Source organism: Primulina tabacum, chromosome 4 (assembly GCF_025594145.1).
Source record: "Primulina tabacum isolate GXHZ01 chromosome 4, ASM2559414v2, whole genome shotgun sequence".
In the NCBI taxonomy this organism is placed as follows: Eukaryota; Viridiplantae; Streptophyta; class Magnoliopsida; order Lamiales; family Gesneriaceae; genus Primulina; species Primulina tabacum.
In genome coordinates, this window is record NC_134553.1 from 13403558 (window position 1) to 13417895 (window position 14338).

The 14338-nt window shown below is 35.6% G+C and overlaps 1 protein-coding gene across 1 annotated transcript; it reads left to right on the top strand.

Moving 5' to 3' along the window:
- The first annotated feature begins 3117 nt into the window (after window positions 1-3117).
- Window positions 3118-3681, top strand: LOC142541846 (ethylene-responsive transcription factor WIN1-like). Its single transcript, XM_075648300.1, has 2 exons — window positions 3118-3197; window positions 3288-3681. The coding sequence occupies exons 1-2, from the start codon at window positions 3118-3120 to the stop codon at window positions 3679-3681; spliced, it is 474 nt and encodes a 157-aa protein (XP_075504415.1).
- Window positions 3682-14338: the final 10657 nt, after the last annotated feature.

Genomic DNA, 14338 nt, shown 5'->3' on the forward strand with positions numbered 1-14338 from the left:
AAGAATCGTGAAAATTGGGTATAAGCAAGGTTTAAAAAACGTGGTGGTCGAGTCCAAGCTTTTCAAGTTTAAGCGAGATTAGTACATGCTTAAGTGTGAAAAAGCGTTTTTTATTTTTAATGTAATTGTAATTATCTCAAACCAATAAATAGATAAAATAATACATAAATATGATAAATTTAAGTCTGATGCATTAATTCTCATATATATAAAGTCATAAAAATCTCAAAATTGCAATCTTTATTTGTTTTTGCAACTAGACCATATTAAAAAATGCTAAATATTTATTAAATCATTATCAGACATGCTTAATCATAATTAAAATTTTAAAATTAACATCTAAATTATAAACCTAATTATTATTTTAAAATAAAAAGACGTACCTTCGAAATAAAAAATTTAAAAATAAATAGATGCGATTAATTGTATTTAAGCACACTTAATTAAACGTCTTAATTACGTTTAATTCGGTCAAACTAATTTTAACCACTTTTTTTCCGCTTTTGTCCGAAACGAAGCGTTTTTATCGAGCTTCGCGCTTAAGCGGACTTTTTAGAACACGGGGTATAAGTAAGAATTTGAATGCAATGATTTTGGAATACATAGTTGCAGAATGGTTCGGTGAAAAAATGTTTAGTAAGAAAATGAGCGGTTCAATTTTTGATTTTAGATTTTGAATAAAACCAAGGGTTCTTCTACCAAAGAAGTACACGTTCATGTAGTCAATTTAACGTACTGGGCTTTGCTTGTGAGAATCGAAATTTGGGCTTTGTGAGTTTTGCTAGTTAAAATAAATTTTGATTTAGACTAGAGAATTTAGGTACATGTATTTTGGCCCAATGAGACAATGTCCATGGGAGACAGTTGTTTGTACTAAAAATAAATTTTTGGTCTGATATGACAAGCCCATGAAATGTTGAACTAAAATTGGCCCAATTAAGGATGCACAAGCCGAGGAACTTGAATTGATGGGAGAGACAAATAAGCACATTCAAACTGGTTTGAACAGGTCACACAAGCCAGAGGAGATTGTGGATAGTGGGGAGAGGGGAAGAACTGCAAAGAAATATGAAGAAAATAGAACATCGACGAAGGGAAAACAACACGACTCAATATTAGCACAAAATCTGAAAAACTCTGTAAAAAATTTTAGTTTTCATCTTCAAACAATTTTTATCTTTTTAGTCTACTTCCAAGTTATTTTACATCTTTTCAATTCAAACTTGACCAAATGTTATTGTAATTTTTATATTTACGAATTCTTAGTAATTTATGAAAGAAAATCATGTCATGTCGGAGTTTTTTTTCCTTCAATTTATCGTGTCGTTTTTATCCATTTCCTTTATTTTGGTTCATAGTAGTTTAATAAATTATAACTAACGATCAAATTTAAAATTCACGTCTTTTGAATAGTTAGAAGTAATATTTTTATTATCTTCAAATTTAAATTGGTGTTTTTAACAACTGATGAGCCCGCATCATCTCAAAAATTGTGCAAACAAAAATTTGGATGACAATGTCTATATAGGGTAGCTTGGGACTTGGGTTTTTATACATTTAGTTTGAGGTTATGTATCTATATATATATATATAAAAACAGAGTTTTTGCCAAAAATAGTAGTTTCTCGCCAAAATGTCATTTCTAAAAAAAGGAAAGATATATCATGAATATTGAAATATGTGTACTGCAATAAATGATAATTTCATTTATTGTTTGCATTGATTATATCAATTCATTTAATTCAAATTTGAATTTAATTCATTTTTATATTAATTCAAATATAATTTATGTATTATATGTCTTTTATTATTTTTTATTCAAAATGAAACTAAACTATATTAAAAACATAAACTACATTAAAACTTTTGCATGGATTATATCAATCAATTTCATCTCATTAGTTTTATTAAATTTGATTTAAAAATATTTATTTATCATATGTTAAAAAATAATAATATATATATTCTCATAAATTAAAGAATTAAATATGTATTTAGGTTGGTGGTCGATATTAATATTTTAAACACGATAAGAACCATGTTATTGTCTTAGGGTAATACAATTAATCGACATACATTTATATTTAAGAAATTTTTCAAAATTAGCGAAAAAATAGTTTCTTATTTTTTTATTTTTTTATAATTATATTATTTTTTTACAATTTAAATATCTTTTATTTTTTAATAATATCATCTCGTGCATCGCACGGGTTAAATACTAGTTGTTTTTAATTATAAAGTAGGAGAGAGGCACAAAATTAAGACTGTTTTTTCATTTGAAATAATATTCTCTTTTTTTTTCCTTTCTAAAACTCGTTATATTATACGGAAATATAATATATTTTAAATTATATATTTATGAACTATTACAAAAATTGTTACATGATTTGCCAATAGACTGGAATAAAAATAAATCCAAGAAGTAAAGTCACTAAGAAATATATTTTATTTTGAACAACATTAAGTTGTGTAACTACATTTTACATGGATATAACGATATAAAGATTTTTTTTTACGTAATTAATCAATACCATGTATTATATTATATTATACGAATAAAATGTGCAAACAGAATTATAGAAAAAAAATATTTCGAAGAAAAACTAAACACAAGCAACCAATACCTACGCTACTGCTCTCACATGCATATTAAAAATTTGGTGATTCATGCATCTTCCTTTTTGTGGTCCGTCCAGATTCTTCCCGATTCTTATATTTTAATTTTCGACATGATATTTGATATGATATATGGTACGTGATTTTCGATACGATAAAAAATATATACCCGAGATGGTATATAGTTGCATCATGTGGGAGTGCTGTATCGGTATATATTTTCTTATACCATAATTTTGATATGATTTACTGTATATAATTTCGTTACAATACAGTGAGATATACCACTCGAGATTGGATATAGTTGGGTAGTGGTTATGAACATTATAGTTCAGTAAATGAAGAGTTGATGTGAGCTTTCAATGCTTCCTCAAAATTCCACCACTGACAAAAAAGTGATGTTAAATATATGATAATAGTACATAATATTATCCCAAGCCACATTAATTAAACTTGAAGGAATGTACTAGAGAATTTGCTCCGTCCTGACAAAGAGTTAAAATGGTAGCATCCAACAAGTTCAGAGGTGTCCGGCAGCGTCAGTGGGGCTCTTGGGTGTCAGAGATTCGCCACCCTTTACTGTAAAATTTAATTAGCGTAAAGTACGTAGCCTGGAAAATGTTGTATGTATAATATATAATATGTGTGTGTGTGTATATATATACATGCAGAAAGAAGAGACTTTGGCTGGGGACTTTCGAGACAGCGGAAGCAGCGGCCCGAGCGTATGATGAAGCGGCCATTTTATTGAGCGGACAAAAGGCGAAGACAAACTTCCCAAGAAAGGAGCAGTATTCTCCATCGACACTGGGAGCTAAGCTCAGAAGAAGCTGCTTCAAGGATTCCGCGGCTCCATCCATCACCTGTTTAAGGCTGGACAACGACAATTCCAAGATAGGCGTCTGGCAGAAGCAAGCGGGTCGGGGCTCGCCATCAAAATGGGTTATGCAAGTCGAGCTGCTCAAGCACACTAGTAATGATTCAACTGCTGATCATCGTGACGAAGAGCGAAAAGTTGCGGTGCAAATGGTCGAAGAACTTCTTGACGGGAACTCTCTCTATTAATTTCTCTTCCAAATGGCTCCATTTGTATAATTTACCCCTCCAGCAGCTGATCTTGGAGATATCTACATGTTAATATTAATCACCACACACATATATTAAATATATATTACTCTATATGTACTTGGTCATTCGTGGATGCTAAGCTCTCGCCTCAAGGCCTTGAGAGAGATTCATTTTCACTCCTTTGTTGAAGTGACCAGAATTATTTGTATTTGTATTTTGTTATATATAGCTGTATTGCAATTGTGACAATATCACCAAGAATTCATCAACACGTATATGAAGTTTCATCCTCTCAAGCATTGTGTTCTGTTTATATTAGAAGATATTTAATAAAAAAAAAAATAAGAAATTATGATGTATGATTGGCTACGTTTTCTGATCATCTTTTCAGGTGTGTCATACGAATTGATTTTTCTAAAAATATATTGGAAACTAAAGTGTGAGTTCTATTACTTCAGGTTTAGCTTGGATTAATGAGTTTGAGATTATCATGTATTTCAAATTTCTCGACTTAACTGTGTAATATCCTTGTATAAGATCAGGTTTTAGATGTTGACAATACTCAAACATGTTTGATGCAGAAATAGTCAAACAACAGCGAGAGAAAGAACGACAATGCTTATCATTCAACAAGATCAGTTAACAAGAGAAGCTTGAACAAGAGCAGAACAAAGAAAAGTTTGTCAAGACTTGAACACAAAAAAGGTTGACAGGCAAAGTAAGCATGCACAAGATCAGAGAAGATAGAAAGAGCAGTATGTACAAGAGCAGATCAGAGATCAAATGATTCTACAAGATCAGTACGAGGACATCAGTTCAGTTCACAAGTTCAAATCAAGACATCATATCAGAGAACAAGATCGGTATCTCAATACTCTCTAGATCAGGGTACTCACAAGAAACAAGAGTGATTCTCGTATCATAGATTGCATCATCAAATCAGATCACTCGTTGAATAGAAGCTTATGAAGTCAAAACTATCTAAAGATCAATCCACTTCATAAAAGCATAAGACCAAATAACCATATATAAAATCAGATCGAGAGAAATATTAGAGAAGCCCAAGAAGCATCAAGACCTGAAGATCAAAGAATGAATATAAATTAGAGTCTGTATAGAAGATCAAAAGAAAGAATGCAGATCAAAGTATATGGAATATCAAGTCTCAATGATAAAGACAGATTAGAGAAGATCACCAAATCCGAACAAGCTTCGAGTATGCTAACACTTAGAAGGACTCTAAGTGTACTCAAATTTCGGATCAGAGAAGTTACACGATAGCTTTTCGTGCAAAGCAAGAGTCTTGTAACATTATCTGTAAGTTTCAAAATGTGATAACATAATCCAACTACATGCAAATCCAGGAAAAAACGAAAAATTCCTAATTAAATTATTTTAATTGCATTTATTGAATATGGTAGGCATGTTTACATGTTTAAAATAGGGTTTAATATTAGAATGCATAAAGCTGTGTTTTAAAGATTTATTAGAATGCATAATATATGGTATATTTTAAATGGTATTTTCGAAAATGGCAACTTTTAAGGTGTTTTTACGCGTCAAGTCATATTTTAAATCGGTATTCGATTTTTGACGAAAATACGGACTTTTTGGAAACTCGACTAATATTTTCGAAAACTTCTCTAAACAAAAAAACTTTCCTACTGTCTAATGAGCCTACACCTAGGTTATTGGGTGATGCGATCATGGTAGGTCAAGATCCAAGGAAAGCGTGGGACCCGTTAGAGTTGTCGGTGGGACCAAGCACAAGGGGACGACTGAAGAGATTCATGGTAGGTCAAGCTCGAAGGAAAGCGTGGGATCTGTTAGAGTTGTCGGTGGGACCAAGCACAAGGGGACGACTGAAGAGATTCAAGGAAGCATTGCATGGGCTCATGAGCAATCAAGAAGAACTCGCAAGTAAGGAACCAAGTCCCGAGGGGTTCGTGATTCATGGAAGTAAGTTTGGGAGTTAGAGGGACGTGGTTCAAATGCTAAATTATGAAGAGGATGACTCCGGACCAGAAGCTCTCGTGCTAGGGCGGCAAAATATTATCGCCCCAGCAAGCCATGTACTGCTCAAGAGTGTGAAATCCAGAGAACCTGGCGCTAGGGCGGTATAATTTGGCCGGCCCAGCGCCCCAAACACTATCCAAGGTGCAGATTCTAGAACCCTCCGCGCTACGATGGTCAAACTATACCGTCCCAGCGCGCCGTGTGCGAAAATATTATTTTGTTACCTAGTTTAGAGTCCTAACCATTTTGATAACTAGATATTGATATCTTTTGAGTATGTAAACATGTTTGCACGAATTTTGAACACAATTCAGATTATTCGTTGGTAGAATACATTGTTCTTGAGTTTTTCTCTCAAATAATAAAAGTTTTGCTTTGTTCAAAAATCAAACTTATCGAAGTTTATACTTTGTGGCGTTTGTCAATCATTCTTACACGGATCGTCAAAGACGAGTTCTTTGAAGGTTTGTTTGAGTGTCGGTTGTTTATTTGTGATTGTTTATTACTAAACCTCGTAGTTTAGGGGTGAAGGTCGCGCAATACTTGATTCAAAAGGTCGGGAAAACAAAATGGATCCTTTATGCGTTATTGAATTGAGGGCACGATTCCAATTAATCGTGTTTGTCTTTCTTTCATTCGAGGATTCATATCATTTGGTATCAGAGCTTAGGTTCGTTGAATTCAAGTATCTTGTTCTTAAATTTTCATATATGTGTTATTCCTTCGTTTGTTTCCAGATCTACTTTGTCTATCGTTCTTCGTTTTTTCGCGAATATGTATTTCTCGAAATTTTGTGAATTTTTTTCATGATATTTTCAAGTTGCACAATCACCTTTGTGCAAAGTCCAAAAAAGAGTACAAAAAATCCGAAAAATTGCTACAAATTTGTTTTGGTATTTTGTTCCATTTCCTTTTGTGATTCATATTCGAGTGTCTCTCATTGTCATAAAAAAAATATTATATTTCAAATTTCTTGTCTATGCAGTCCAAGTGAGTCGGTCACAATTGTTCACGAGTTGAACTTGATTGTTTTATATATACAAATACAAAGCTTGAGAACCTTTGAGGGAAATCTCGAATTCGAGTGAAAATACTTGAGTGCGAGTGAATTTTCTTTGGAGTGACCGGTGAGTATTTGTAGTGAGAAAAAAGAGAGGAGAGACGATCAAATTTTCTTTGGATTGATCGTAAGCATTCGGGTGAGGGATATCTTTTATTTCTACTAACGTTTTCTTGCATGTACAATGTCCGAAAGAAAAATTCAGAAGGAGGTAGGAGATAGTTCGAACCAAAGGTTATATAAGGTAAAAATGGAGGCGTTGTTCGGTCATTTCAGTAGGATGATGAGGACCGAGTTGGAGCCATTACATGAGCGGTTGGATAAGCTTGAAATTAGTGCTAGTGGGAGTAAGTATAAGCCTAAAGATTTGGGTAGAGGATAAGGCGAGGAGGAATATGATTTGGGGGGAGACGAGGAGAGACAAACGAGAATTGGGGTAGGAACAGACGAGGTAGAAGGTTTGTTAGAGGAAGAAGAGAAGTCGTACGAGGTAGATACGATGATGGGGATAGGGATGATGGTAACATGGGTAGTATTAAGATGAACATTTCATCGTTCCATGGGAAATATGACCCTGAGACATATTTAGAGGGGGAAAAGAGGGTAGAGTTTGTGTTTGAATGTCACCACTACTCCGAACAAAAAAAAGTTAGATTGGCGGTGGTTGAATTTCTAGACTACGCTCTCATTTGGTGAGATCAACTAGTGACCACTAGGAGGATATATAATGAGAGATCCATTGAAACTTGGGATGAGATTAAGAAGGTCACGAGGAAGAGGTTAGTGCCCAGTCATTACTATAGAGAGATGTTTAAGATGCTACAAACTTTGAGACAAGGAGTAAAGAGTGTCGAGGACTACTATAAAGAGTTGGAAGTAGTCATGATTATGACAAATATAGAGGAGGATAGTGAGGCGATGATGACGCGTTTTCTTTTTGGTTTGAATAGGGAGATTCAAGATCAATTGGAGCTTAGGCACTACTTGGATCTAGACGAGATGGTGCAAATGGTCATAAAGGAAGAGCAACAACTCAAGAGGCGAGGGGTTGGCCGAACCAATCAAGCAGGGAGTTCGTCATCTTCTTGGAGATCAAATGTGGTGAGACGTGAAGAGAGTAAGGTGATGACAAAACCCAATACTGAGACCAAGCAAGAGATTCCTAAACAAGGAGTGCAAGGTAAATCTGAAACTCCTCTTACTCGTTCTAGGGATATTAAATGTTTTAGGTGTCAAGGGGTTGGTCATATTGCTAGCCAATGTCGTAAAAAGAGGGTAATGATATTGAATGACAATGGTGAATATGAGTCTCAAAGTGAGGGTGATGACGAGGGTGATGATGATAATATGTCTGCGTTAGAGGATCCTGATGAGGGATATGAGGCAGTTGTAGGTGAAGCACTGGTGACTAGGCGGATCATGAGTGCCCAAGTCAAGGAGGAGGAGACGAACCAAAGAGAGAACTTATTCGATACTAGGTGTTTTGTATACGAAAAGGTTTGCAATCTTATCATAGATGGGGGGAGTTGCATTAATGTAGCTAGTAGTGAGATGGTAGAAAATTGTGTTTGCCTACGTTAAAGCACCCTCAACTATATAGGCTTCAATGGTTGAATGATTGTGCGGAAGTGAAGGTGAACAAACAAGTTTTGGTTTCTTTCATGATTGTGAAGTATTTTGATGAGGTATTGTGTGATGTGGTGCCAATACATGCGTGTCATATCTTGTTGGGAAGATCGTGGCAATATGATAGGCGAGTGACACATGATGGGTTTAGGAATAGGTATTCATTTGTTCTCAAGAAGGAACCTGTTGTTTTACTTCCATTGTCCTCGAAGCAATTGTTGGAGGACCAATTGAAAAAAAAAAGATGGATGAGGCCGAAAAAAGAGTAAACAAAAAAGTGAAATGACCTTTGAGAGCAAAAATAAAATGGCTGAAAAAAAGAATGATCAAAAGAGTGAGATGACCATACAAAAGAAAAAAGAGAGGAAAGAAATTGAGAAGAAAGAGGCAAAAAAGAAAACATATATGGCCCAAAAGAGTGAGCCGAAACAATTATTGCACACACATTATCCACTTGTGTTGATTCTTTACAAGGAGATTCTCCTTAACACAAGTGATATAGCTGGGTCCCTTCCGAGCATTGTCGTTTCACTTTTGCAGGAATTTGAAGTTGTGTTTCCGGAGGAGCTGCCTTAAAGATTACCACCATTGAGGGCAATCGAGCAGCAAATCGATTTCATGCCTGGGAGTGCATTGCCAAATCGTCCCGCCTATAGGAGCAATCCGAAGAAGACTAAGGAGCATCAACGGCAGGTAAGTGAGTTGTTAGATATGAGTTTTGTGCGTGAGTCCATGTCTCCTTGTGTTGTACTTGTTTTATTAGTTCCTAAGAAATATGGCATGGTGTATGTGTGTGGATTGTAGAGCAATCAATAATATAACCATCAAGTATAGACATCACATACCTATAATAAATGATATGTTAGATGAATTGCATGGTGCATGTCTTTTTATCAAAATTGATTTGAAGAGTGGTTATCACCAAATTAGAATGAGAGAAGGTGATGAGTGGATAACGGCTTTCAAAACCAAGTACGGGTTATATGAGTGGATGATCATGGCTTTTGGCTTAACTAACGCTCCTAGTACTTTTATGAGGTTAATAAATCATGTCTTGCCTGCACACATAGGAAAATTTGTTGTGGTTTACTTTGATGACATCCTTGTGTATAGCAAAAATCTAGAAGAACATGTTGACCACTTGATAATTGTGTTAATCACACTGCGGGCTGAAAATATATATGCTAATATGAAGAAATGTGATTTTTGTACAAGCAAACTTGTCTTTCTTGGTTTCGTTGTAAGTTCATAGGGCATACAAGTGGATGAAGACACGGTAAGTGCTATTCGAGATTGGCCAACACCTACTACTGTTGGTCAAGTCCGAAGCTTTCATGGTCTTTAAAGCTTCTATAGAAGGTTTGTAAAGGATTTTAGCACACTGACGGCACTGATGACGGCGGTGATAAAGAATAATGTCCCATTTCATTGGGGCGAGGAGCAAGAGAAGTCTTTTAATATTATTAAGCAAAAGTTAATTAATACTCCTTTACTTGTTTTGCCTGAATTTGCTAATACTTTTGAAATTGAATGTGATGCTTCAGGTGTAGGTATTGATGGAGTTTTGATGCAAGGAGTACAGCCGGTGGCGTACTTTAGCGAGAAACTCAATGGGGCAGCACTCAACTATCCAACATATGACAAGGAGCTTTATGCGCTTGTGAAAACTCTTGAAACGTGGCAGAACTACTTGAGGCCTAGGGAGTTTGTGATTCATATAGATCATGAATCCTTAAAACATTTTAAGGAGCAGCAGAAGTTGAACAAGATACATGCCAAGTGGGTGGCGTTTGTGGAGACCTTCCCTACATGATTAAATATAAGCAAGGTAAGGAAAACGTAGTGGCCGACGTACTATCACGAAGGTACATACTATTTTCTACCATGGAATCTAACATCTTGGGGTTTGAGCATGTCAAGGAGTTATATGTGCTAGATGAGGATTTTAAGGGTGCGTTTGAAACGTGTATGCATGGTCCACATGACAAATTCTATTTGCATAATGGTTATTTGTTTAGAGAAGCTAGATAGGTTGTGCATCCCTAAATCATCAATTCGTGAATTACTTGTTAGGGAGGCACATGGGGGTGGTTTGATGGGACATTTTGGTGTGGAAAAACTGAGTGCATTACATGAACATTTTTATTGACCACATATGAAGCGTGATGTTGAGCGTGTATGTGAAAAATGCATAACATGTAGACAAGCTAAGCCTAGAACACAACCACATGGATTGTATACACTGCTTCCCGTCCCTAGTGAACCTTGATGTAACGCCCCGAAAATTTAAGGTCCACGCGAACCACATGCGCAAGTTATTAAATTTCTTATGTATTTCAATTAATTGTTTTAATTGCATTAATTAATTATGTTGTGCATATTGACATGTTTAAATTATATTTTTCTACATGATTACATTAAAAAGTATTTTTAAAGACTATTCGAGTTGCGATCGAGGAACGGAGACCGAAGGCTGAAAAATAAAAAATGTTTTCATTGGTTAATTGTTTTTAATTATTTAAAATATGGGTGATGCTTTTTTTTGTTTTTAAAAATAAGGGTTTTGAGGTGATTTTATACGTCGGGACGTAATTTTTATTGGCGTTGGATTTTCAACAAAAATACGATCGTTTTGGCAACCCGGCTAATAAAGTCACAAACTTTATGAAACAAAATATTTTAATTAAGCACTAATGGGCTTAATGGACCTAAGCCACCATTAGTATTATAATTAATTATTTAAGGCCAAATCCTACCCTACACCATATACAACTCACGCCCCACACCCCTTGAACATTCAAACTCCTCCTTTCAATTCATAGACACGGCACACACACAAAATATCAAGGGAAAAGCATCAAACTTCTTCAAAGTTTTCAAGGGTTCTTCATGCCGTCGTTCTTCTATTCGTCAACGTAAAAAAATCGTGCGTTAAAAACATAAAGGCACGTCATATTCTTTCATTCAATCATCTATCACACCATAGTATTTATTTAATTGAGTTTTTGCATGAAAAACAAGTGCATCATGAAACAATTTCGTTTTTGTATAATATGTGAATTTTTAAGGAATGTAGTTGATCCAAAATCATGCTTTTATGTTGTTGAAGGGGCTGCCATGAATTAGGATTTGATCAAGCATGTTTTTACATGAGTTAGGGTCCTAGAAACACAACTAACAAACTGTGCAACATGATAAAATAGAAGCTGGAACCATCGGGTGACATATGAGTCTTGAGGGCTCGGTTTGTGGGAAGTAAAGACTTGGCTTGCTCAGGGCTGGGACCAGGGCTAGCTAAGGGCTCGTGTATGAGTCAGGGGTGGAGTCCTATCCACGCTAGGACTCGAGCACCAAGGACTAGGAGGAGTATTAGCAAGCTAGGACTCCCACCCGAGAATAAGCCAAGGGGAGGCGCAGGTACAGTAGCTTGTGCAGGGAGGAAAGACTCGGCCAGGGGGCTCTGGGCTGGGCTAGGTCGACTCTTTAGGGTCCCAAGAGGGTGCACTAGGGTCTGGGCAGGGGCTGGGGCGGCTTGGGTGGCTGCTGGCTCGAGAGGAACATGAGAACGTGAGGGAGGTCCCTTGAGCGCGCAGGTTGTGCTTCTGATCCAGGAGGCTTGTGCGTGGGTTCCAGGGTTTGGGCTGGTCTAGGTTAGGTCCTTAGGGTCCTAGAAGGGTGCTAGAGTGGATGGTTCAGGGCCTGGTTGGGTTGGCTAGGTCTTAGCAATAGAAACGTAGAGTCCATGACACATGGGTTTCCTCTGCTGGTGTAGCTTTAGTTCGAGCCAATGGTAGGTTCCTAAGGGTTCTAAGGGTCCAGTAGGGTCCATAAGAGGTCTGGGTCGAGTTTGGCTCGTGATGGTTCGAGCATGGCTCGGTAAAAATTCAAGATGGCTCAAGGGTATGCTAGGTGGGTTCCTCGGCTATAATATGCTACTGCTGTAGGGCTTCGGTTTTGGGGCTTGGGGTCGATTCCTTAGGTTCTAATGGTCCTGGAGGGTTCCTAGATGGGTTGGCTCGGGTTTTGCTCGAGGTGGCTCGGACGTGGCTCGAGTAAATTGGGAGATGGCTTGGTGTGTTCAATAAAGGGTCAAAAACAAAAATAATAAAGCTAAAATTGAATCCATGGGTCCACGGGTGTGGCTCATGATTTGGAAGGGTCGAATAAATAATAAAAATGCTATGTTTAAAATTTGGGATCAAAATAATGAGTTTTGGAATTATTTGGGATTTAATCGCCGCACTAAACGCTAATTAAAGAATTATTGGAAATGCCTAGATTTAAGCTTAATAAAATTATGAAAAATTATATTTAAGCTCAAATAATTATTTAAAGTCTAATTTTTTAATTTGAGAATTTTGTACTAAGTTTTGAAATTATTTGGGATTAAAACGCCTTAAAAACGAATAATTAAAGATTAATTAAAAAGTTGGCTATTTAAGCTAAATAAAATTATGAAAATTTTAATTGAGGCTTAAATAATTATTTGGGACATGTTAGAGCCAATTAAATCAAGAAAAAGTCAAAACAGAGAAATTTTATGTCTAGGGGTAAAACAGTCATTTTACACCTAGAAATTAGTAAACGTCATGGCAGAGCCCTAAATGCTGTTTTATGTGCAAATATGATTATTTTCATGGTTATGGATGTTTATGGAATTTTAAATGTTAAAATGATTATTTTAAATGTTTATGGAATTTTATATGTTTATGGATTTTTATGTCAAAATATTTATTTTAAAGTTTTATGATTTAATATGTCAAAATGTTATTTTAAACGTTTATGATGCTAGAATGTTATTTTAATTGTAGATGGATTTTAATACTGCTAAAATGTTTATTTTAAACGATTATAGATTTTTATTATAAAAGGATAACGTTAAAAGATATGTTGCATGCTTGTTTTTAAAAAGAAAATGATATTAAATGCATGATTTTATAAAGTGATGAAAATGTGAAACATTGGAGGTGGTGAAGTAATTGTGGATATTGAGGATATGAGGATAAGAATGGGGATGTCGTGAGGGGAAAAGGCTCCAGAGGAAGCCCATTTTCGGGAGAAGGCCCCAGAGGGAACCCATGCGTGGGAAAAGGCCTCAGAGGGAGCCCGTCTATGGGAGAAGGCCGCCGAGGGAGCCCCGATGATCGTATTTCCATTCGATGAGGGTAGGCCAAGGCCCAAGTTGACCGGTGAGAGTGTTGCTGGTGTCCCCGCCGCCCAGTACTGTGGTTACATGTAGATGGATCCATTGACTTTTTGAGGATTGAGGAAAGTCACAATTAACGATCTGAATTCAATAAAAAGGAAAAATGTTTATGATCATGATGAAAGGATATATGTTATGAAATGAGGAAAAGGAAACATTTTCAGGTTTAAGTTATGCATGTTCATATGAATATGTTTATGATGATATGAAAAGGTTATGGAAATGTTTACGTTTAAAGTTGATGCATCATGTTTAAAGTTTATGCATCATGAAAATATTTACGAAAATTGTTATGTTTAAAGTTTATGCATCTTCATGAAAACGATATTTTAAGTACAAGTATTTTTACGGTGCATGTGATTTGTATATGTAGTACTTGTTATCAAGATTATGGTGTGTTGAGTCTTTAGACTCACTAGATGTGATTGATGCAGGTAATTATAATAATTATGTTAATAGAAGTCTTGATGGTTGACTTTGCAGGACTGAAGGTGCACATAACCCTAGGACCGACGCTAGTTTCCGCACTAGTTTATGATTTATGGTTTTAAGTATGTTAAAGATATTTTATGACTTTTATTTATGTTTATGAGTGATTTTTGAGAGGTTATAGTATAGGCTATACTATTCAAATAATGTTTTTAGATTGGTAAAACCTTTAATAATTTTATGCTTTAAACTATTTCTTTTAGATTTTTAAATGTCAGTTGATTGGGTTATTTTAAAATGGCATCAAAAATACTTTA

What these genes read in the sequence shown, in the direction of transcription:
- LOC142541846 (XM_075648300.1), top strand. Translation starts at nt 3,118, where the DNA reads ATGGTAGCATCCAACAAGTTCAGAGGTGTCCGGCAGCGTCAGTGGGGC. An exon ending in GAGATTCGCCACCCTTTACT is followed by an intron (nt 3,198 to 3,287) that starts GTAAAATTTAAT and finishes ATATACATGCAG; the next exon opens with AAAGAAGAGACTTTGGCTGG.